This window comes from Macaca thibetana, chromosome 8 (genome assembly GCF_024542745.1).
Source record: "Macaca thibetana thibetana isolate TM-01 chromosome 8, ASM2454274v1, whole genome shotgun sequence".
In the NCBI taxonomy this organism is placed as follows: Eukaryota; Metazoa; Chordata; class Mammalia; order Primates; family Cercopithecidae; genus Macaca; species Macaca thibetana.
The window spans coordinates 37,842,323-37,868,338 of NC_065585.1; the positions used below are offsets into that span (position 1 = coordinate 37,842,323).

The window sequence follows — 26,016 nt, forward strand, 5'->3', positions numbered from 1 at the left end:
GCAACAGATTTTTTAATGTAGGTGAAACAACTTTATATTGAGGAAGATGCTTTCTAGGACTTGCGTAACTAGACAGGAAAAGTCAATGCCTGGCTTCAAAGCTTCAAAAGACAGGTTGACTGTCTTGTAAGGGGGATAATACAGCTCATAACTTTAAGTTGAAGACAATACTCATTTACTAACTCAAAAATCCTAGGGTCCTTAAGAATTATTCTAAATCTACTCTGCCTGTGGTCTAGAAATAAAACAAACATCTGTTTACAGCATGGCATGCTGAATATTTTAAACCCACTGTTGAGACCTACTGCTCAAACAAAAAGATTATTTTTGAAGTATTACTCATTGACAATGTATTTGGTGACCTGGGAGCTCTGATGGAGATGTACAAGAATATTAACATTGTTTTTATACCTGTTAACACAATATCCATCTTGTAACCCATGGATGAAGGAGAGTAGTTTTGGCTTACTGGTCTTATTAAAGAAACGCATTTTAGAAGTCTAAAGCTGCCATAGACAATGATTCCTCAGTTGCATCTGGGCAAAGTAAATTGAAAACCTTCTGGAAAGGATTCACTATTCTAGAAACCACTAAGAACATTAGTGACTCATGGGAGAAGGTCAAAATATCCACATTAACACAAGTTTGGAAGAAGTTGATGCCAACCCTCATGGATGATTTTGAGAGGTCCAAGACTTCAGTGGAGGAAGCAACTGCAGATGTGGTGGAAATAGCAAGAGAATTAGAATTAGAAGAGCTTGAAGATGTGACTGAACTGCTGCAATCTCATGATAAATCTTAAACAGATGAGGAGTTGCTTCTGAATGTGGTTTCTTGAGATGGAATCTACTCTTGGCCAACATTCCATGAACATTGTTGAAATGAAAACAGAGGATTTAGAATATTACATAAACTTCTTTAATAAAGTATTGACAGGGTTTGAGAGGATTGACTCCCATTTTGAAAAAGTTCTACTGTGCTTACAATACTACCAAACAGTATAACTTTCCCCAGAGTGAGTGATCAAAGAGAGACAGACAGAGACAGAGAGCATGCTTTAAATTTATCTTTAGTGAAAGGAAAAGTCAATTTATATGGATAACTTCACTGTTTTATTTTTAAAAGTTGCCACAGCCACTCCAGCCTTTAGCAATCATCACCCCACCTTGATCAGTCAGCAGTCGTCGACATCAAGACAAAACCCTCCACCAGCAAAAAGATCAGGATTCACTGAAGGTTCAGTTGATCTTTAGCATTTTTTAACCATAAAGTATTTTTAAATTAAAGTATGTACACTGTTTTTTAGGCATAATGCTATTGCACACTTAGTAGACCACTGTATAGTGTAAACCCAACTTTTATATGCACTGTGAAACGAAAAAAATTGTATGAGTTGCTTTATTGCAATATTTGCTTTATTGTGGTGGTCTGGAACCAAACCTACAATGCCTCCAAGGTATTCATGTAGCTTTAAATCACAATGATTTATTATCTCATATAGTTTGTGAGATTTCAGGATCTGGGGATGGCTTAGCCTGGGAGATTCTGGTTCAGGGACTGTAATCTCTGAAGACCTGACTGGGGCTGGAGGGTCTATTCCCCCATTGTTGTCAGAAGGCCTCAGTTTCTCACCATGTGGGTCTCTCCACCATAAAGTTTCTTACAGTATGACTTTCCTCAGAGTGAGTGATCAGAGAGACAGAGCCAGAGAGACAGAATGCAAAATAGAACCTGTAGTGCCATTTACAATGTAATATCTGAAGTGGCATAGCATCTGTTCTTCCATGTTCTATTGATCACACAGATCAACTCTGGTAGAATGCAGGAGGAGACTACGCCGGGGTATGACTATCATGAGGCAGGGATCATTGGACCATCTTAGAAGCTGATCATCGTACTGATGTTGTCTTTAGATTTAATAATCAGTTTGAGTTCATCTAATTGAAGTGTTTATAAATAACAATACACAGTTAAGTTTTGCAACTGTTAACTTAAAAATAATGACAACAAGCTTTCTGGATTAAAAAAGTGAGCCTATGTTCTAAGGAGAACTATGTTGAGTTTATTGTACATATGTACAGTGATCTTTAAAAAACACAGCAAACATATTTCAGGTTCTGCCAGTTGTTGTTGTTGTTGGTTTTTTTTTTTTTTCTTTTAATTGTACAGAGATACTTTTGTGCTAATTTAACCAGGATTCTGTTTAGTCTGCCCTGAGGTAGCAACTTTTGACTTTTTGGTGGTATAATGTGATAAGAATTAGAAAGTATTTGAATGAGTAAGAATTAGAAAAGACTGATTTACAATCTCTGATCTCCCATTTCCTGTCTGCACAAGCGGAGCTAAATTCTAATCTCAGATGCTTTGTCCATGAAGTAGATGTAATAAAACTCATCTCTGATGGTTGGTTTGAGGACTAAATGCTATGATGTGAGCAAACTATTTAGCACATTACTGGGCATATAGTGATAACATAATAAATAGTCTTTTGAACATCAATTTCCAATTCAGTGTTTTGTAACTGAACGTTATGACCACAGCAAGTTGGGAAAATTAAAAATGGGTTGAGTCAAGCCTTTTTGTAGAAATGAAATAAAATTGAACATTGTAAAAATATCAGGGGGTCAGAGACCTGGGTTCTAGTGTTTACTATGTATTTGAATTTGGTATTGTTTAATGAAACTTTTATTTATATTTATGTGTACAGTGTGTACAGGCACAATCGTGTGTGTGTGTGTGTGTGTATGTGTTGTATTTGTTTTTTGTCCCAATTAAAACTGCACTTCTTACTGTGGGTCACAGTCAAGAAAATGAGAAAGCCACTACTTTAACCTGACTTAATTATGTTTATGTTTTTTTCCTGAGAAGAACCATCCTTATTCTCTTCTAGTGATTGCATCTATCTGAATGTTTTGGAAGGCAGAGAATTTTAATGTCTCTTTGTTGGAGAGCCTCTTCCTGTTTAGAATCCCACTGAAAGACAAAATCCCAATACTCATAGAGTCATGACCTTTCCATGTTAGACCTTTAGACATGCCCCAGGCAAGGATACAACTTATTGCTTCATGCCCAATAGCATGGTGGTTGCAGATGCATTAATGGTGAGAGTCACAGGAAACTCAGAAATCTCAGTGGACTTACTTATTGGGAATTTTTTTATATAGCAAGCAAGCATCCACAAGGACTTTTTAGGTTATATGATTAAATAAAGAAGTGCTAAGCCCCTGAGGTTTATGAAATTCTAAGCATCGGTCTGTCTTAATGAGTCACTACTTCTCATGGGGGAGAGCACCATTTGAGGCCGCCCATTGTCAAGTTTGCTGAGTTTCCGGTAGTGAACCATATGAATAAATGTGCTTTGTATTTATTCTAATATCATATTTGCCTTGTCTTACCATTGCATTGATAGTATCATCAGTAACTTGAAATGCTTCAGCTTATCAGTTTATTTATCAATTTATCAGGAAGTTTTAATAGAAACCTTAAATGTTTGCAATATTGTTACTCTGGGCCCTTGTGTACTACATAAGGTGATTAATATTTTTATAATATGAATAATTGTATGCTTCATTCCTTGAAGTCAGATGCTCAGGTACTTGTGTTAACTATAATGTTTTGAATGTCTTTTATTTTTCTCCTTCTGCAATCTTCCTCCATTCCTTGCTCCCTACACACCATACCTGCACAGTACTTTTCTGAAAGGCATCTAGGAACTCCATTCACTGCAGTCTCTTACTTTATTCATTGCTGGCCTAGCACTTTATGGCCTATTCATCATTGAAATCATAATTACAGGTATTTCTGGATTAAAATTGCTTAAGGAGAAAATTCCCTTTGAAGGTTTGAAACAACTAGCACATGTTATACAAGATGTTTCTTTATATGCAAATGACAGATACTTATACTTTGGTGTGGTTAGATTGGGAGAAGCAGTTTGAAAGTCCCTTAGAAATATGAATTCTTTGGTGTGAGTGCATATACAGTTATCAATGAGAAGACAATGAAGAGCCAATATTAACCATTGGGCTGGGCACAGTGGCTCACACCTGTAATCTCAGCACTTTGGGAGGCCAAGGCAGGTGGCTAGATTGGAGTCAGGAGTTTGAGACCAGCCTGACCAACATGGCGAAACCCTGTCTCTACTGAAAATATAAAAATTAGTTGGGCATGGTGGCGCACACCTGTAATCCCAGCTACTCAGGAGGCTGAGGCAGGAGAATCGCTTGAACTTGGGAGGCGGAGTTACAGTGAGCCGAGATTGCACCACTGCACTTCAGCCTGGGTGACGGAGTGAGACTCTGTCTCAAAAAATCGTAGTAATAATAATATTAACCACTGTATTATTTGATAAAACTCAGGGGCTTAGCACTTCTTTATTTAATCATGTAACTAAAAACATTCTTGTGGATACTTGCTTGCTATATAAAAAATTACAAATGAGTAAGTCCACTGGTGGTCTTTAGGCTGGAAAAATTAATAAATGTATACAGTAAATGGTTTTCTGACATTACGTTAAAATGCAATAGGATATTATTACCTATAGAATTTATGGCCAGTCTGTAGTACATAGATGTCCTGAAAGAGTGTTAAAAGAAAAGATACTTAGATTTGCTTAACTCTTTAGCATTAGGCAGGCAGTAAGTATCAGTCAGGGGACTATATTTTTATAGCTACAGTTAATGAAATAGTTTCATTCTTGACAAAACTGCTTTGATGTAGATATTATTATATTTACTTTACAGATGAGGAAGTTGAGGCTTGGAGTAGTTAAATGGCTTGTTCATAGTCACAGTTTTAATAAGTATTAGGAAGCTAGGCCTCTGTAACAAATTCCTATTAATTTTATTTTTTTTTACTGTCCAATGCCATCTCTCACATCCATGCCCACTGAGGAAGTTTAATCCTGTTCTTCCCATTTGAAGCTTGTTATTTTATTTTTCAATTTAGATATATTTTTGATTTTTCTTATTTAATCCTCAAACAATACTATGATGCAGGTGCATTATTCTTTGCTTTTTCTAGATGCAGAAGGTAAAGCACAGAGAGGGAAAGCAACTTGCTCAAAGTCACACAGCTAACCAGTTGCCAGGTTAGAGCTTTCAGAGTCCAAAGCTTATTATTCTTTCTCAAACACTGCTTCACATGTGCTGCTTCTCACGTAAGTATAAATCAGAACTTTGAAAAAGCAATAATATGATGGCTAACATTAGCTGTTCATTGCCGTCTTACTGATAACTGCATATGCAGTTACACCAGAGATCTCACACTTCAAATAGATTTTCTAACTGCTTCTTCCAACCTACCCACATCAAAGAGTAAGTATCTGACATTTACATAGCACCTTACAACTGACCAAGCATTTTGACATGTGTCATTTCATTTGGTCATTAAAAGAAACTTTTGAGATGTTTAGGACAGGTACAATTAGCATGATGGCTTTACTGATGAGAAATATTTATCTCACAGAAGTAAAATACCTTAAAGTTCATATGGCTGACAAGTGAAAAATAAATAAATAAAAAAGCACTCAGGTTCCCTGCTGACACATTCTGGGAGCTCTCCACGGCACCATGTTAAAAATAGCTCTTCGTGCCGCAGGATTCTACCTGCCTGTGGGAATTCACCAAGACCTTTCCCCCATTTTGGAAGAAGTCAGGTAGATTGCAAAGATTCTCTATTTTTGATATGAGAAATTCTTACAGCTGAGAAGATAGGCTTGGTGTGGATTCACCCAACCCTAGACAAACTGGATAAGCCTCATGTAACTGTACGTCTTTTGGGAAATTACTTATATTCTCTGACTCTTCCTTTTTTACAGAAAAAAATAAAATGGTGAGAATTATGAAAAACAAATGTATAATTTCTTCATATAATGGTAGTTTTCTAGCAAACTCACTAGACTTTTTAATATAACACATCTCATATTAAACACATCTCTGTGACATGAGAACCATTGGCTTTAAGAAGTCAAGAATGCAAAAGGCCTCAATGAGATCCTAGAATCTATGGCGTTTGGGCTTCATGGTTTCCTGGAGCTAATGATGATGTTACAATTTTAATATTAAAGCTGTGAATTCTGAGAACAGCCAGCCCTGGTTGGGAATGCACATCAGAACAGAAAAAAAGGCTGATGAAGTACGTATTTTTCGAAGACACATTCGTACTAAGTAATTCTGAATTTACTGATAAGTCCTTGAAAATCTATTTCTTCTCTATGAGTATCTGGAATAAAAGTGTCATGTGTTTTATAAACTTGGAATATATTTTTTACAATTTTGTAGAGAATATTTCTACTTTAACAACTACTAATTTAATGTCTGTTTATATACTTGTTTTTCTCACTTGCCAGGGACTAAGCAAGAACTGCATCTTTTTCATATTTATGTATTCATGACACAATGCCTGTTAGCATAGGACACATATAAAACTTACTGAGTAAATGTTCATTGAAATGTGTTTATAAAGAAAGTATGTGAAAATGTATAATACATATACACATCTACATATGTGTATGTATCTGTGTGTCTTTGTTGATATTTATTTATTGTTTATTTATTTATTTATTTTGAGATGTAGTCTCACTCTTGTCATCCAGGCCAGAGAGCAGTGGTGCAATCTCAGCTCACTGCAACCTCCACCTCCGGAGTTCAAGCGACTCTCCTGCCTCAGCCTCCTGAGTAGCTGGGATTACAGGCGTCTGCCACCACACCAGCTAAGTGTTGTATTTTTAGTAGAGACAGGGTTTCACCATGTTGGCCAGGCTGGTCTCAAACTTCTGACCTCAGGTGATCTGCCCATCTTGGTCTTCCAAAGTGCTGGGATTACAGGTATGAGCCACCGTGCCCAGCCTGTCTTTGCTGATATTTAAACTACCATTCTGTGTTTCTATACATACTTAATAAGATATGGCACTTTCAATTTACTATTATTCCATCCCAGATATATCCTATATTGGTATATAATATATACATATATTCTGAAGTTATAGATATAGATATACAGATACATATGTATGCATATATTGTATATTTATAGATAGATCTGTATATATTCTGTATATATTCCAATTTAAGATTCTATACATATATATATATACACACAATCTGCAAATTTTTTTAAGCATAACTTTGCTTTTAACGACTAAAAGATTTTTGAGATAAAATTATTTCAGCTCAGCAGGTTCAATTTACAGTACAACATATTTTAGTTTAGTAAAGAACAAAACACTATTTCCCAAAGAAAAATGGCTTGTTTGAATATTGATTGGATTTTGTTGGTAAACTTTAAAAAAATCATAATATTAGAGCTCATTCTATGAGAATATGTTTTTAATGTGCATATAATAATGTTAGAATCCATATTTTCTTGATATTTGTGCTTATTTGAAAGAATTATGGTGTAATGAACCGGAGAACAAACATGACACTAATCCATATGACCTGTGAAGATGACGTCTCTGTTTTGATTGAGTAAATGAAAGCAAATGCTAATGCTTTTCAGCAAGGATAATTAATGTGGCCATAAATAGCGTGTCACTATGGAGCTGAGGAAAGAATAAGTCAACTTGTCATATAAAATAATTATGTTTCATATTTTTGCTGGGCTTACAAAGGCCTCAAATGTCTTACCACATGTTGACTCAATCATTCTTTCGGTATTTCTAAGCATGAGAGTGGTGAGGGGGACTCTTCATTGTATTTTTACAAGGATGACAAGTATACGAAGACTATTTTACTGCCTGACGGTGATCATCAAATGTTAGGTGCCTTCATTTCCCCCTTACTGATGGCAACTCAAATGCCGTTAGGATCTGGGCAACTCACCTTAATAGCTAAAAGGACCAGAAGTTTTATATCCAAGAGAGGTATGGGCTGTGGATAACTAGAGATTACATACTCTTGTTAAAGGCTTGAAACCATATTTTAAAAAATAATGTGCTAGTCAAAACACTTTGGCTGTTTGAACTTGGGCAGCAAACGGCCTGTTTGTAATTCTTGCCCTAACCAAGAACATGGGGCTGAATAAAGTGGAAAGAGAGTGACCTGGGCATCAAAGAGACTTGAGTCTGAATATTGACTGCAACATTTGGGTTCTGTAGTCATAATCATGTTACTGAACTTCTCATCACTTCTGCCACCTCATTGGTCTGAGATGGTAACCATACCTATTTCAAAGGGCTGCTGTGAGAAATAATTAAAGGAAGAACCTCAAGACCTTACCTCATTGGCTGATCCACAACAAGTACTCAAAAAACAAAGGCTATTGTTACAGGCTTTGCACCCAGCCCTCTCCCGTTGTTAAAGACCTACTTGCAGCTGTTTTGGCTCTTTTGTTTATTTCTTCTTATTTGTTTGTTTTCTTGACTTCTTATGAAACCAGAGAATTAGGGGTGGCAGGTAGGGAGCAAGACTAGAGGAGGAAAACTGGCTGAGCCAGTGGGGAATGTCTATGGAGGGCAGCAGAGTTTTCTAGAACTTCTCCAACCAGGCCACCACTAAACTCTGCCAGATGTTTGTAAGTTTCCTACTAAGAATGAATGCATTCCAAGCACATTGCTTTCTTTCTCTGGTTCTTTATTTTATTTCTTGATATAAAATTAAATTCTCATTTTCTAAAGAATGGAGAAAACCAACCAAACCATTTCAAGAAGAAAATAAAATTCACCTGTATTCCCGTCAGCCAGAGACAGGCACTGTTGACAATTCAGTATTTCTTTTCTTTTTCAAATGCATACACATTTGTGTCTGAATATACTTACCATAATTGAGAACATGCTAAATATATCATTTTGTATACTGTGTACTATGCTGAACAGAAAGGGTTTTGTTTCTTTGTTTGTAAGCCATGGAAAGCTGGTATATTTAAGCCACTTTGCACCTTAAAATCTAGACTGACTAGTCTATTCAATGGAATGCTGCTAGGAAGTTGGGAGAGCTGTCTTTATAATTGTGGTCATGGTTATTTTAAACTCTTAATGTAGTAATTTATGTTTGAGAATAACTATAGAATCAATGTTTAGTTCTGGTAACTTGTTTCCTTTCTTTCTCAGCCCCCTAATTGCTCTCTATGGGAAATAACTATTTGCCAAATTTAAAAAGTATTCATTCAGATTCTTGAGATATAGTATTTAAATAGGGGAAGATTCATTACACAGCTTTCCTTTAGATCCTTAGAGAAGAGACCCTGGGGGCTTTGTGAGAGTCTGAGAAACAATTTGTTTCTTCTTGTGTCTGAGCTAGAACTCAGGGTTAACAGGAATCTGAAAGACATTGGACTCCTCTCTTCAGAGTAAGTCAGGCGTTGGGATATGAGAATGTTTTATTAGCAGTTAGAATTACTAAATCTAACTCAGTCCTGTAATTCATAGTAAAACAATACTGTTAATATATCTAAGTCTCAAAAACATAATATTGATTTAAAAATAAGAGAATGAAGAAATCATGCAATAAGGTAACATTTCTGTACATCATGAAAATGTACTAGACAGTATATTATTTTCAATGTAAACCTACAGAGTAAAAGCCCACATCAACTTCAGAATAAAGGTTATATTCTGATTGTGGAACAGGAGGCACCTTAATTTTCTATGTAGTAATTTATTTCTTACTAAAAATGAAAACATCCAAAATAAATATGTCAAAGTGTGATGTTTGTTAAGTAGCTACGGCAGCTTTCTGGTCTCTATTATCCACATTTCATGATCATAAGAACCCAGGATTTAGACTTTCCAATAAATTAGCCTAGGCTTCTTTCAGTTAATGAATATATAAAGTGTCCAGTGCTCCCAGCTTGTTGGGGATGGGGACTAAATCAGGAGGAACACTGGGAGGTGATCTACAGCTGCCAAAACTAGATTAATGAGTCTTTAAAACTGACTTTTACAAAATTCCTCTGGCAATACGTGTAGTCACGAGAGCAGGTATTTTCGCAGTTACTCATGCTTTGTTTCATTCTCTTGTGGTGTATAGTTAATTCTCAGAGAAGCTAGTTCATTGTAATGCTAATTTGGTCTCTCATCCAATAGCACTTGGGATGTAACAAGCATCACCAGGGCACCAAAATGGCTTTTGTCAAAAGATGAAACAATGCCCACTGTCTGTAGTCCTTTGATCAAAGTGAGAAAAAAATAGGGATTGTATTGCATTTATAAGATGTCAGCAATCATTATCCCTTTCTTACGCTTTGAATGACTTTTTCTATTCTAGTAATTCTTCCAATACTTGGACTAAGGGTAATTTAAATAAGAACTACTCAACAAATATTATTCAGAAAAAAATTAGTTGAACCTCACACACAATGCTTTGGAATGTTTATTATACAATGACATTGACAGTTTTATGCCTGTACAAATTTACTATATGTTCCATTGAGTAATCTTGTATTGTGGGAGAAAACACATACATTATACATATATACACACAGAAAAAAATTAGTTGAACCTCACACACAATGCTTTGGAATGTTTATTATACAATGACATTGACAGTTTTATGCCTGTACAAACTTACTATATGTTCCATTGAGTAATCTTATATTGTGGGAGAAAACACACACATTATACATATATACACACACACTTTTATCATTTATTTTACTTTAAGCAGATGAAAGAAAATTAATTTTAAAAACCCACAAACAAGATATTTCAGAAGAGAAAGACGACCAACAAAGCAGCTTCATTGTAAGCAAGAAAAGAAGTAGCATAAATGAAAGAGTAATAACAGCCTAAAAAGTCAGAGTGTTGAATAGTGACGAGGTTTTATTGAAAGATATTTGATTTTAAGTGTTAATACCGTCCAATTTCATACAAAATACCAGAGTAAAATGATGGCAATTTTCTACCTAGTCATGGTATTCCTGAAAAATCTGTAAATCCCCTAATTATTAAGGCTTTCAAACTTCTGTTCCTGAGTATCTCATATCATCTGCTGGGTATTTAAATTACATGATCTGTCCTGTAATGTTTCATTTAATGTAGAAGATTTCCTTTAGAGGATCATCATTTAAGCTATGTGTTTGCATCGTTGTCATTTGTCAGAGGAGAAAAAAGTGTGGTTTGCAGAAAATGTTTTTTAGAAGAATTATCTACTGGAGAACCTTTTACCCCATCAATGCCTCACAACCTACTAGCTTCTGGGGTGGTCTATAGTTCAAATGTCAAAGCTTTCTCTTTTTAAGTGAAACAGAATGTATTTTGTGTAGCATGCAGGGGGTTAAATTGCATTTCAGATAAGCAAGAAAGTAAAAAGCATTACAGTAAAGGGAGACATGTTTGTAATTTTGTTTGAAACAATATCTTGTTTAGTTAAAAAAAGATCCCTCTTATTGTTGTAAAAACAATGCATACCAAGTTGCTTTGTAATTCTTCCATTCTTCTGTCATCTAAGTATAAATTTAGAATTTGGGAAAAAGATTTCTGGGTTGTTAGGCAGAATACTGGAGCTGTCCATGACAGATTAATGGGCATTATCTAAAGTGATTACATTTTACATCAAATATGCCTCATTCAAAGATGAGTGATGCGTTAGTTATTTTAAATGAATCTTTAAGAAAATAAACTGCAATGAAATGAATATAACTACAAAGTATGAATGTAGAACTGGACACATGTAGGTTGGGAATAGGGAAATATATGTGTGTCCAAGAGCATAATTGTGCAGAGGTATTTGTATGTATGTACATATGTACATACAACATATGCTCTTATATATGTTATTAAATGGGTAAACTTTATGCTTAGTGTGTCTGAAAATATGGTAAAGTGCACAGAAGTTATCCGTCTTTGACTTCTACATGAAAATATGGTAAAGTGCACAGAAATTATCTGTCTTTACCTTCTACATGAATCTCATATTAAAAGTCTGATGCTGTGCCCTTGCCCCATGTATGTGGTATGGCACCAATGGCATGCTCTTGCTGCTGGCTGATTTATCTCTTGATTTCCCAAGAAGCACATTTCAGGAGGTAGGCAGGAGAGTCATCTTGCCTAAGCAAGCACAGCTCCTTGCATGCTGTCAAAGTCTTCCCAGAGTCCTTTCTTAACCCCTAGCCCTCAATTTTTCCAGACTGTATTTTTTCAGATATAAGCTCTAACTCTGTTGCCTAGGCCAGAATGCGGTATCATGATCATAAGGCCAATTTTTTTTAATATTAAGGGAGACAGAAGAAATGTATGCCCTTCCTTCTATATTCCTTTGGGACGGCCTCTGGAAAGACTTATTAGATTCCCTCACTGAGAGGCTTTGTTCCTTTCTTTATTCTACCCATCAGGCAGGCAGGAAGGCAAGCAGGACATTGGTACCTTCAGTCCAGCATTTGTAGCATGCTTATGTTATAAGCCATTTCAATGAACAGCGTTAAGTTTTACTTCTTTTGCTTTTATGTATGGAGCAATGATTAAAACATGGTTAGTTTTCAATGTGTTTCATCGATCTTACTTGATTTAAACAATGACTCATAGGCGAGATGATTGGGAACAGCAAAGTAGAAAGACATGGTAAGACAAGATGGGGTTATGTGGTCCACAAAGTGAGGATATTTGTCTTCAGGTCTATGTACTTTCACATCATTTACCCTGGTTCCTTTGCCATTCAAAAGGGGATCATTGATAATTGCTAATATGATATTTCTTACTTAGAGAAACAAATGGAATTAGGCTAAACTCACAATGGGAGACTCAGTATTTTCATACACAAATTCATTTATGCATTAAATTATTTATCTAAATGGTATTGAGGCCCCATTATGTGCCAGGCAGTGAAAGGAAGTGATACCAAGTTGAACCAGGTAGTGCTTGTACTTAAGGAACTTGTACTGGGGTGGTGAGCACAGCTATTATGAAAAACAGGCACAGTGTGCTCTAGAAGTAGAAAGGAAGGGTGGTGAGCAAGGCTATTATGAAAAACAGAGGCACAGTATGCTCTAGAAGTAGAAAGGAACGATATTACAGAGAGAAGATTGATGAGAGGCTTCCTAGAGGAGGAAAAGCTTGAACTGAGTTTTGAAAAATAGGACCTAGCCCAAGAAAAGGGAGAATGAAGGGGAAAAGAAGCATTCCAGTTGGAGCAAAGTCATATGCAAAGACATGAGTCAAAAAGAGTGTGTGCTTAGTGAAATGAAAATATTGTGGTCATTTGGTGTGTCTGGAGCATAAAGTACATGTAGAGTGGGAGAAGCAGGGTCCAGATTGTCAAGAATCATCTATAAGAAATACAGTGTTGTGACATTATCTGCGGGTAGTAGAAGCTACTGAAAGAGTTTGAGCAGTGACATGACAAGCCAAATCTGTGCTTTAGATTGATCCCACTGGCGATGGCATGGATGATGGATTGGAAGAGGCAAGTCTGGAGTCAGGAGACCAGTTATGGGGCCATTAACAAATCCAGAAGAAAAATGAGAGTCTGACCTTAGTCAGTGACTGTGAGTATAAAGTGATATTAGTAGGGAGAGAGGGAAGTGGGAGAGGGATTGACCTAGGCAGCCTTCAAGAGACGGCAGCTGGTGGGGCATGGTGGCTCATGCTTATAATCCCAGCACTTTCAGAGACTCAGGCAAGTGGATCACCTGAGGTCAGGAGTTCAAGACCAGCCTGGCCAACATGGCAAAACCCTGTGTCTAAGTGGCTTGTGCCTATAATCCCAGCTACTTGGGAGGCCAAGGCCGGAAATCGCTTGAACTCAAGAGGCGAAGGTTGCAAAGAGCTGAGATCACCCCACTGCACTCCAGCCTGGGTGACAAAGTGAGACTCCCTCTCAAAAACAAACAAACAAACAAACCAGCAACACAATCTGGTGTGGATTTAATATAGAAAAAGAAGGAAAAGACTAATCAAGGTGATTCCCTGTGGCTTGGATAAACAGATAGGTGGTAATGGTACCATTAATTGTGATAACAATCATCGACACAAAGCCAAAGTGTTGGAGAAAGACAAGGAATATATTTGGGACAGAATGGTGCCTGGGGATTAAGCAATTCAGAGATTCTAGCTCTTTATCTTAAAACAGATGTGCCTGCTATGGAGACATGATCCAGTCCAGGGCTTTGCTGTTGTTTCTAGTATCATTGTTTCGTTACTGCCATTAAGGATATGTATGTTATATTTTATGGATATATACATTCAGATTTCAATTTTCAATAACAAATTAAAATTCAAACCTTATAGACTCTTGTACTTTATAAAGGAAGTTTTAAATCAAAGAGTTTGAGAGCTTCGTGAGTTGTTAGAAATGATCGAATCCAGCCCTTTATTTCATAGATGAAGAACTTAAACCCAAATTGCTTAAGTGATTTCTGCAAATCCATGGAGTATATCAATGATAGTACCTGGATTACAATCCAGATATCCTGACTCAAGGCTGAATGTGCTTTTTATATGCCATGTGCCTTTTAAAAAAAGGTAAAGGGAAAAATTAAGCAGACATACTGATATGCTTGAGGTTCCATGACTCTGACATTTTACTAGCGTGAGAAGGTAGGTGTAGAAGAGAGGTGCCAGGTTAGTAAAATGTGTTTTGGCACAGGAGACATTTGCTTATACAAAGAGAGAATGACTTTCCTGGGTCCTGGCCCAACTCTGGGAGCAATGTAAATGACTTTGGCAACTTTCAGCAGCCACAAATATGTGGTCCCACAAGAATCATTACCAAAAAAAGCAATGGCAGGATAATTTGTTCCTGTGGGATTTTCTGGGTTGCCCTTGATAGCTTCTACATATGCCTCAATGGGATGTTGCTACTATTCCCTTGGAGGCCGAGTAACAAACATCCACGGACATTATTAATATCAGTATTTGAGGGCATCTCCCTATCAAGCAGAAAGAATATTTACAGAAAGAAACATAGTCAGAGGCAGACTCCATTCACCAACTCTGTTGAAATGACTCATTCACATGTTTCTATTTCCTACTAGACTCAACTCTTTGTACTTGTAGGATTTGGCACCAGGCTTTGTACATAGCACACACTTACCACATATATGCCAAGACTAAACTGAACTGACACAGGGGGTGATAAGCCTGAACTAATTTTAGAATTTAGTTCTGTTTTTTGCCACTTGTGAGGTGATGCCTCTGAAGGAAAACAATCAAGTGGTTGCTGAAGCTCAGTGACCAGGGGGCAGCTGATGGGTATCAATGGTAGGAAGCAAGAACAGAGTCCAGCAAAGGAAGTCAAGACCCCTAAAGTGTATGGAGCATGAGATGGCGAAAGGGGAGATCCAAATCAGGAGTCAACAAAGGCAAAGCAACTAGCAGGAACCAGGGAATTGGAAAAGAACTATTGGGTGGGTCTAAGATACCGACAGTCATTGCTGTTGGCGCAGCCTAGTGATGTGAGCCTGGGTTTCCCACACACAGAGGGGCCACGACCTGACATCTGACATTAATTAGCTGTTTCACCTTGCTTTCTATAACCTCTCTGAACCTCAGTCACCACATCTATAAAACGAGATCCTTGGAGCTCATAATATTTAATGCCTCTTTCAGCTCTCTTGTACTAATGGTTTTCTTTCTTCCATAAATAGTAAATATCCTTTCAGATATCAAAATGAGAAATGGGATCCATGGCATGTGTATCAGTACAGAAACCATTTTAAATGTTAGCTAAATAGATCTATTGTCTAAAAAGACAATTATATTTCTCCATTTCATGAAAGAAATAGTGTATTGGGAGATTTAGAATAGAAATCCCTGAAAATAATATACTTGGCTTCAGCTGTCTTTTTTTAAATAAGGCCATAAACCTAGATATAGTTGCATTTTCAATATTGCCATTGATTTATGGAACAATGAGATTAGATAAAACCATCAACATTTAAGGCATTTTTTGCATTGTTTTACCTTTTTATTGCTTTCCCATATTTACCCTTTTGCTTTATTTCATGGTTGTTTTGCCATAACTGAGTGATACCATATGCACCAACATCCAATGAGGGTCCATTTAATCTGCACCATATTTTAAGCAAGCAATGCCTTTGTCAATTTTTATAGGGTTTAAAATGTTATTTTCTTAAGAATTACATGGAGAAATTATATTCTTTGTGCTTTAAGATATGCTCTGGTTTAAGAGACCCCTTGAAGTGGTCTCTTGAAGTGAAATGATACAGAATGCATTTCACATACAAGACATGTCATAATCTCACACAGATTTTGGTTCTCATGAACCTGAAGCCCCCAAGGGTTTTGAGAGTCTAGTAAAAGCTCTCCCAAAATTCTCTCTCATGACGGAGAATGATAACATCAATTCTCCCCTGCTCATTGGGCAAAAGACAGGGGTATGCGATTTATGAGAGAACTACAAATGGCTGATTATATTACCTTCTTAAAAATATGTTTTCTTTGCCTACTTAACACTAAGACTTTTCATACAGCTGACTGGATATTTGCTTTCTCACCATGGGTAATATTTCCTCCTAAGATAGTACAGCCATCAATCAATATGCAAATGTATACATTAAAAACTGATCAATCTTTGAACAAGTTTCACCTCATCATTTCTGTAGCTTTCATTTTTACATATATTGTGCAGGAATATAGTGTATTATCAGAATTTATTTTTAACATTGGTAATAATATGCTTGCGTTTGATGAGTGACATTCCTTCAGAATGGAGCTACTGGGAAATATAGCCTCAAAGCAACATACCAGCGCTGCCAACAACCCACTGTGTGATCTTAGACGATTTACTTAACTTCCGTGAGCCTCTGTTTAGACATCAGTGAAATGAGGAAAATAATACTTACAGTACCTGGATTGTTCTAAAGATTCAACGAACGGTGTATTTGTAAAAGCTGGTACATATCTAGCCTTTGTAGAGGCTTTGTGTATTATTGTTATTCCCGGTATTATATTTTACAATGGTTGGCAAGAAATAGAATGAGCAGAACAAAATAAACTTACGTTACTAAGAAAAAAAGGTAAGAACTAATGAGAGGGTTTTTAATGATTCCCTTCTATTAAAAGTACTGGCAAAGTAAGCTTTCCACATACCTGGCCCTAGGGGTTCTCATCCCACCTCAAATTAACTTGGTCGCCACTATGGTGAAGCCAAGTGAAAGTAATTACCCTCTAATGATGCATTTTTTCCTCAAAGGAATAAATATTATAAATATTATAATATATTATGTTATATTATAATGATGAACATGCAATAGCTGACTAAAATTGAAATTATCAACCAATCATCCAGGCAGCTAGTCCAATAACAGAACACTTCCCACAACTCTGAGGCTAGTAGAACATCAGAAGATAGAGTTGAGATTTTTCTTTGATGTCTGACTTTTCTTTGATTTCTACAAAGTCACTGAAGGCCTCAAATTTTTAAACTATAAAATGGAATCAATTCTCTCCTTGTAAGTTTGGTATAAGGATCAAGTCAGACAATGTGTACAAAGGCTATGCAAATATTAAATCACTTTACAAATGCAACATTTTTTTTCCTTGAAAGTCATCATTTATTGTCATTTCATTTCAAATCGAATTCTACAATCCTCTTCCTAGCATTTTGGCCAATAATTTATAAAACTCTGGCATGGCAGTATACTCAAATAATTTTATGATTCAGATTTAGAGACTCCTACATTATAACTCATTAGCTCTTGTGATCAGCAACTTCTAAGCTTAAAATTCACATCTTAGATGTTTATAAAATATTGAACCTTAAAGTAGCTGTCATTTTCTGTAAACATATTTTAAAACCAGTAGCGAATATATGAAGACAATCAAATTTGTTACAAATCTTTTCTGAACCTGGCTGCTATGGCACATCAAGATGGATTTCACAGTTATAGATCTACAGAGGAATGTTTAGAGATAAGATGAAAGCAGTCCTCCTTATTAATCACACATTGTGTATTTGACTTCTGCCTCCTGCTTCAGTCTTTAAATCAACTACATCTGGTTCTTGCTACTTAAGTGTGCCATTAGATTTTGCATTAAAAGGCAGTTACTCCTGGAGAAGGCAGCCCCATTTGATTAAAAAATAATTAACTAGAGCTATATTCATGCTACTCATCATGGCAGCCTAAATGAGCATTTTAGTATAGGTTGGAGACTTACTTTATTTCTACAACAGGGTCAGCAGAACTGAGAGGCACTTTATGGTTGCGATGAATGCTAGCATGAAATAGTTACTTTGCTTTGCTGGTGTCAACCTTTATAGTTACAGAAAGCACAATAATACAGAATGGTCAACAGCTGATACAAAAAGACTGAACCTTGATGTAGCCACCTATGCTGAGGGTGTCCTCCCTGTGAAGACTAGGCTACATGATTATTATTACACCTGGAGCAAGTCAAACTCTGGGAACAGACTCCTGCTAACCAACGGCATAAGAAAATGATGTACAATTATCAAGCAGATCTTGTATTGGAGTTCACTGATCAGTGAACTCTCTCAGGAGGAAAATTTGCATAGAAAGTCAGATTTCTCGATAAGCAGGGAATCTGATATTTCAAAGTAAATTTGATGGTTTAAATCAGAGTTACTCAAGGACATTGCTGTCATTTAGGAAATATGTTAAGAAGTTTGCACCAGAATACAAACTAGAGCATCACTTTCTTCATTGAGAAAGTCTTGCATGTGTGTTTGTATATACACACATCAAGTGAACGAACTAAACAGTGTGCTTAGTGACATAGACAATTTGCATCCTAGTGCAAACTCCTCATTTCATGGCTATTCACAAGCAGGTCTCATACAGGCAGTTATTCTATGGACCACACTTTGAGATGCACTGATTCTTTACCTGAATAAGAATTACATTGGGAAGCTTTATAAAATGTACAGTTTCCCAGTACATGACCTTAAAGATTTCTGGTGTTTTGTACCTCCATCTGCATTTTAAAATTCTCCCCACATAGTTTTGATGAACACTCAAGCTTTAAGAGCTACATAATAAAATGCATAGCATAATGAAGCAGTGCTATAGGCTAAATAGGTTAGAGGTTAACAACATGGCTTTTGGAGCTGCGAGTTGAGTTCTTGCTTGTTCTTGAGCAAGTTGTTTGGGGGTTTCTGTGCCTCAATAGTCTATCTATACAGCAACTATAACATACATAATTGTGAGGTTTAAGTGTGATTATAAAAGGAAAACATGTAGCTCAGTGCCTGTTGCATAGTTTATAAAAGGAAAACATGTAGCTCAGTGCCTGTTGCATAGTAGGCAATTGATAACTGTCAGCTATGAGTGATAGCTATTATCTTTATAATGGAGACATATCTATAATTTTTTAAGATACATACACTTATGTATAACCTCAAATTCCTTGGAAAAGTGAGGAACATACTGTTAATGTTTTCCTGCCTGAAATGTCTTCTGCTAAACATTGATCAAAGGTAAAGATCTAAAATCTTGGTTGTAAGTGTTAAAAACCTAAATCAATGTGATTGAAGGGGAAAAAAGGTTGGCTGCTCAATGGGAGAATGTTAGATCATGCAACTTACGACTGAATGTCCAAGGGTGGAACTAGCTAAAAATAGAGCTAGGTCCAGGTGCTCAAAAGGTATCACCTGACTCTGTGTCTATCTATGTATGCATCCAGGTATCTATGTATGTACATAGATTGATTGATCTGTCTATCTATCTATCTATCTATCTATCTATCTATCTATCTATCTATCTATCTATCTCCCTATCTAACATCTGTCTTTCTGAGTCAGCTTCATTCTTGGGTGACTCTGGTTTTGTGGTGGCAAAATCGGGCATCAACTGTATTGGGCATATGTCACCAGCTTATTAACCACAGAGGAAAACAAAGTTATTTTGTAAACGAGTTTGATGAAATTTCAGAACTGAGGCTAATGGCCTTTCTTGTGATGTCTTCCCATTCTTGAGCAATTCACACTTATGAAGTAAGAGCAGAACATTCTGACTTGCCAGGTTAGAACCTGTACTCATTCGTGATGCTGGGGTGGGACAACTCTACCAGAAGCATTTGTTCTGAAGGGCAAAAAGATAATTTCCCAAAAGAAAGTTAAGGAATGCTATTAGGAAAAAGGGAACATAGGATGTGGAATCCAAAATGACAGATTTTTATTATGCTGTCATACCCTCTTTTTCTCTACTTGCCTCTTGTTGTTTAAATATGTTGGTTCAATTGGAGTAAAGTCAAGATTTGGCCTGTAGGCCTCACATTTTGATAATTTTCAGAGATTTATTCTAATATATTTTGTATTTGTTTTATAATAAACTTTTATAGGTTGGATTTTTTTTCCTCCTATGTCTAATTTGGGGGAAAAAGAATGAAGGGGAATTATGTTATATTGACCAAGAATGAATTTAGGATGTATTAATAATAATATGAGTTTGATTGAAAACTCATTTTCGTTAGCATGGGACAGATTCGTGTTTGATAAATAGAAATAAGCAAGGGATGATGTTAGCAAGTGAGCTGCCAAAGCTTTACAAAGGGGAATTTACATTTAGACTATATTTATTACATGATAATAATTTTACGATGGATTATGAAATAGTGGATGTATTATGGTTCACTAAATCAGTAAAAATCACGTAGCTGTTAATGATTTGGAACCCGGCTTGTGAAGCACGACTTGGCAGAGCTATCAAGTGGTTGAAAGTGTTGGTATGAGAGTTAAGGACTTCAGTGCTCAAGTCCAAGTCTGACTGTTTTTGTGGTGTGTGGCCTTGGATCTGACTTCTCTAGGATGCAATTTCCCTATATGTATAATTGAGTAATAAAATGTAGTGATCACACAGTGGTGGAGGAATTAAGTGCACTGACAGGGAGGTACAGGTTTCTTTTGTATTTTTCAAATAATGGATATGTTCAGCTTTATTCTCCCAGGTACCTCATAGCCTCCCTTGCAGTAAGTCACCTCATAATTCTCCATGGTTCCTATGGCACCATTTATTTTAGCACTATACTGTTCTCTAAGATGGCACCATAAAGGACTAAATATTACCCAAAGCAAGAAGGGGAAATGCTGCTATATGGGTTGTACTTTCAGTCCTATTTTTGAGCTTGCGAAGGAGCACAGAGAATGATTATAGCCACCTCTCAGGCTTTGAAGCTCATTTCATACATCATTACCTATATTTTAATATTCCTTTAAAGGTTTTTGTTTTGGACATCATCCTTCCTCCCACTCCTCATCCCATTCCCCCAAAGCAGTGTGATCTTTCATTTATCATTACAAAAATGGAAGCAGGAGGCTGAATTTTTCTGAGATAAGTGGTCAGTATGGTGTAATGGAAAAACTAGAGCACCAATAATTCGATTTAAATTAGTATGGGAATTTGGCTGCATTCTTGCTGAACAACCTTGGGTTTATCACTGGCCCTCTCTGATTCTATGTTTTCATCTATAAAAGAAACAGAACAATAAAGCTGACTGTGATACATCTTTGCTATAAACGCTAAATGGAGAATGTCAACAATGAGAAAGTGTGATCCAAGTGCAAATTGTCATTACGATTGGGATTATTATAAATATATTATCAGTATATTAGGAATTTATTGACAACTGGATTCCTGTGTGCTCTGCTCCCATTTCTCCAACTCCCAGAGATGCAGAGGATCCCTGCCAGATGGCTGATTTGCCAGCTGTGTCTTGTTTTGTCATTGTAAATATTACAGGCCCCAACTGGGAGGCTTTGCTTATAATGTGATGTTTTGTCCTTTATCTCTTGCAGCTTGAGAATTACATTGTGGAAAATATGAAGTCGGAGATGGCCCAGATACAGCAGAATGCAGTTCAGAACCACACGGCTACCATGCTGGAGATAGGAACCAGTCTGCTGTCTCAGACTGCAGAGCAGACCAGAAAGCTGACAGATGTTGAGACCCAGGTACACCCCCAGGGCCAGAGTCCACAGACTCAACCAGGAAGATTTTTTTTCTTTAGCTTGCTCCATAAACACAGAGCACATTTCAGCACTGTGATTAGGGAAACATACATTTTGTTTATTGGTAATAACAACAATGACTGCCTGACATGCTATGCGTGTTTCTTTTGATCTAATGAGGGTTGGTATATTTAGCTTTGCATATGTTTGCAAAAACAGGGCCAGCAAAGGACCTCATCAATGTTTAAATTCAAATAAGTACTGCAGCTACCAACTGTGATATGATATGTGTCAAACAAAGTAACTATTTGGGTCAGATTGGTGTCTTTGTTTTGTATTTTTGACCTATTTTGTTTTGTCTCTGGTAATGCTGTAGCCATAAGGGCACTTGCAGATGGTTTTTGCATTCAGCAGATAGAAAGGAAAATTCCAAATGAAGCTATCAGGAATATGTGTGTATATACATATATCTACCTATTAAGGCCAATGACGTACTTATTTGAGCACTGAGTAAAAACTAGGGATGCCCTTTCATCACCACTGTCACAAACACGCCATCATAGTTTACTGGCAAATAGCAAATATCATTTTTGATGACTATCATTTTGATGACTGTCATTTTTAATTGTCTCTTTGCTCCCTTTTAGCCATGAAAATCATTATTCCAGTTACCATTCTGAAACCCAAGGGATGATTCTATCCCAACGTAGTTGATTTCTGACATGAAAGCTGAAATATATACATTCAAAAATAAGGTGCAACATGATTTCTATTTTATTTCATTTGTGTTATTGGCATCACAGATAGGTTGGTATTTAAAGAAAAATAGCAATGGTAATTGATACAGATAAAACATTTTATATAACGCAACTTCCCCTGCACAAATGGTTTTTATGAAAATCACTTAGAGCAGATAGATCTTTTAGCTAGAAGTCACTAGCTTGAGTGATTTCTCATATTCATGCAGCTAGTGTATAAAATCTGGGATTCAAACTCCAGGGTACTCATTTCTTTTCTATCCCCCTTGATTAGTAACACTAATAATTAACTAATTGAATAAGAACTTAAGTATTGACTACATTGAAGCAATGATTCACATGAGCTTTGGAAAATACTTTTTGCTGCCCATCAGCATCAGATGAACATGGGAGATGGGTGGAACTACATATTGTCCCTGAAAATTACCAGACTTTGTCTAATCATTCATTGTCACAGTAAGTTTGATAATATATGCACCCTGGTTTCTTGTGGTATAAATAATGTGATTGTATTATTTATTTTATTTTATTAGAACAGAATGCTCACCCTCTCCTACAAAATACTCTCATGTTCAAAAACAAATGCACAATATATCCTACTTAATTGCATATTTGAAATTTGTATAAGTTTCTATTACAATAACTTTTATAGAACACATGGAAGGGTCTTGTTTAATTTTTTTATCCCCTAAAACATTGTGCCTTGGGTTGTTTTTTGATCTCTTTCTACCTAGGAGTTGGAATTGTGGGGAAAAAAATGTCCCATTGTTAGTATGTTAATCTCCAAACTGTTAAGATGCATGCTGTGTAAAGTATTAAGAGATAAATTGTTCTACATCCTTAAGGCCAGAAGATGTGTACTTTATTGAAAATGGTACAGAAAATTCAATGAAAAAGAATCACTACTCCCTGTATGAAGCAGCTAAAACTTACTATTAAAGACCAAGGAAAGTTTATTAGATACAGCGAGAACAATTTTAAGATAGCGGAAACCCAGAAAACATTTCCAAAATCACAAATCCATCACGAGTAGCAATAAGAGGAAAGTAGAAAAGGACAACAATGGCTCAAATTATGCCCTGCCTTAAGAAGGGAAGCCTATGTGTTTTTTTCCCTTTCATTTTCATGTCTTCCAATTGCCTATGCTATTTGTAGTTGTGATGCTTCAAACTTGTTATATGTAAATGTGTACCCTTGTGCTACTTATTTGAACTATTGCAACAGGACATGTTCTGCTTAGACATAACCACTCAAGTGAACTCAAATCCTGATTCAGAGCCAAGTTTACAAAAGTAATCTGAATTATTTCTTAACCTCCATACACTCTATTCATTTATAGTAAGCATTTATAAACCAGTAGATCCTTCTGTGCTATCCAGGTATGCTCTCATGGTTTTCCTCCTATATTCATCTAACATGGCTTCACACTGGTAAGGGTTGCTTTTCCTAAAACTGACTTCAGGTCCTCAGTTTATTTCAGGAACTCATGACAATGTCTTTCCAATACATTTTAGTGCCCTAGCTTTCACACGATTATGTTATAAAATAATTAACTTATTGCTTTCTAGTCTTCTGCTGACCTTTTAGATTTACAACTTAACAAAACGTGGAAAGCCACAGGTTCACTCCATAGCATTTTAAGATCCTCCTGTGCTCAAAAAAGTATCATGATCAGGAAAGATACCAGTAATGACCACACCTGAATAACACTGCTGGCCATTGTGGCAATGATTAGAAACCACTACCATGCCTTTTCCTTCCCCCTTAGTCTGGCTTGCAGTGTTTTTCTCACTCTGTTATCAGTTTGTACCAATATCTCTCTGCTTTCAAGTTCCTCTTTCCAAGAGTACAATATGAAGGGGTTTGTTTGAGGAATTATTCATGTCACTTCCTGTAGTGTCATTCTATTTCTCACTTCTTTCTCAGGCAAATTTGGTTTTGGGGGAAATTAACAGACAAACAAATCGCCTTAAATTTTACCTCTAATAATCCATGCTTGGCTCAGTTCTAAATAATTTTACATATATTAGCTATTTAATAATAATAATGAATTCTATAAGGTAGATGATGTACCATGCTATGTTTATTTCCTTATTATCATTTATTATCATTTTTTGAGATAGGGTCTCACTCTGTCACCCAGGCTGGAGTGCAGTGACTGATCAGGGCTCACTGCAGCCTCAACCTTCGGGTTTCAGGTGATCCTCCCACTCCAGCCTCACGAGCAGCTGGGACTACAGGTGTGTGCCACCATGCTCAGCTAACTTCTTTATTTTTTGTAGAGACCAGGTCTTGCTATGTTGCCCAGGCTTGTCTCGACCTCGTAGGTTCAAGCAATTCACCTGCCTTGGCCTCCCAAAGTGCTTGGATTACAGACATGAGCAATCACTCCTGCCTTTGGGTGCTTCCTTATGTAAGATGTTTTAATGGGTCCTATTAGAATGCAACAAGTTAAGCAGTCTTTACCTTCATGAGTTTGAGTTAATGTGGTAAAACACTTCTAAGTCATTTCTTTCTTGACTTTCAGTCAAATTAATGATCTGTGGAGCCCTTCCTCACAGCCTTAAAGATGTACCTTTCCAGTCTCCTACTGTGGGAAGTATAATTGACCACTGCTCACCAATGGCTGTGCCCTGAAATCCATTGCTGTGCTGGTGCAGAGACCACAGTTTCCAGCAGTCACTTCCACTCATTGTGGCAGGGATATGTAGGCCTACTCCTGGGAGCTGTACAAGTCCACTGACACATGACTTTGGCTAGGGGCTCTTCATCAGCCTGCTGGAGCTGTTGCATGGCTGTCTTGAGGGATAAGACTTCCACCCAACTCTTCTTCCTTCCCTCTCCTCTTTCCTGCAGTTAGACCGGCATCCCAGTCTGAAGCCTCTCCAAACCTCCTCTGGCTTCCTCCCAATTTTTCCTCATGGGCATTTCCCCTAATATATTTCCTGCATGTTTAATCCCATTTAATCATCCTTTCAGACATCACAAATGATCACATGTGCTGTTTGTACCTCAATAGCACTCATTAGAAATATAAGGCAAGCCAGTTATGGAGGCCCACACCTAAAATCCCAGCACTGTAGGGGACAGACAGATGGAAAAATGATTTGAGCCCAGGAGTTTGACAGCAACCTGGGCAACATAGCAAGATCCTATCTCTAAAAAAAAAAAAAAGACAGGCATAGTAATGCATGCCTGTAGCCTAGTTACTCAGGGGGCTAAGGCTGGAGGATCCCTTGAGCCTAGGAAGTTCAAAGTTGCAGTGAGCTATGATCACACCACTGCACTCCAGCATGGTTGACAAAGCAAGACCCTATCTTTAAATATATATATACTTGTGTGTGTGTGTGTGTGTGTGTGTGTGTGTGTGTGTGTGTATTAGGCAGTTCAGAAACAGTTTGCTCAATGAGCACGAATCTTTAGGCATAAGCAGATTTCTTCTTATATCTACACTCAAA

The 26,016-nt window shown here is 36.8% G+C and overlaps 1 protein-coding gene across 2 annotated transcripts in view; it reads left to right on the forward strand.

Moving 5' to 3' along the window:
• ANGPT1 (angiopoietin 1) overlaps positions 1-26,016 on the forward strand; it is a 250,076-nt gene that overhangs the window by 131,359 nt on the left and 92,701 nt on the right. For both annotated transcript variants that reach the window (XM_050802168.1, XM_050802167.1), the window contains exon 2: positions 21,648-21,803. In XM_050802168.1, coding sequence (XP_050658125.1) covers positions 21,648-21,803 — 156 coding nt within the window. The remainder of the gene's footprint in view (positions 1-21,647; positions 21,804-26,016) is intronic.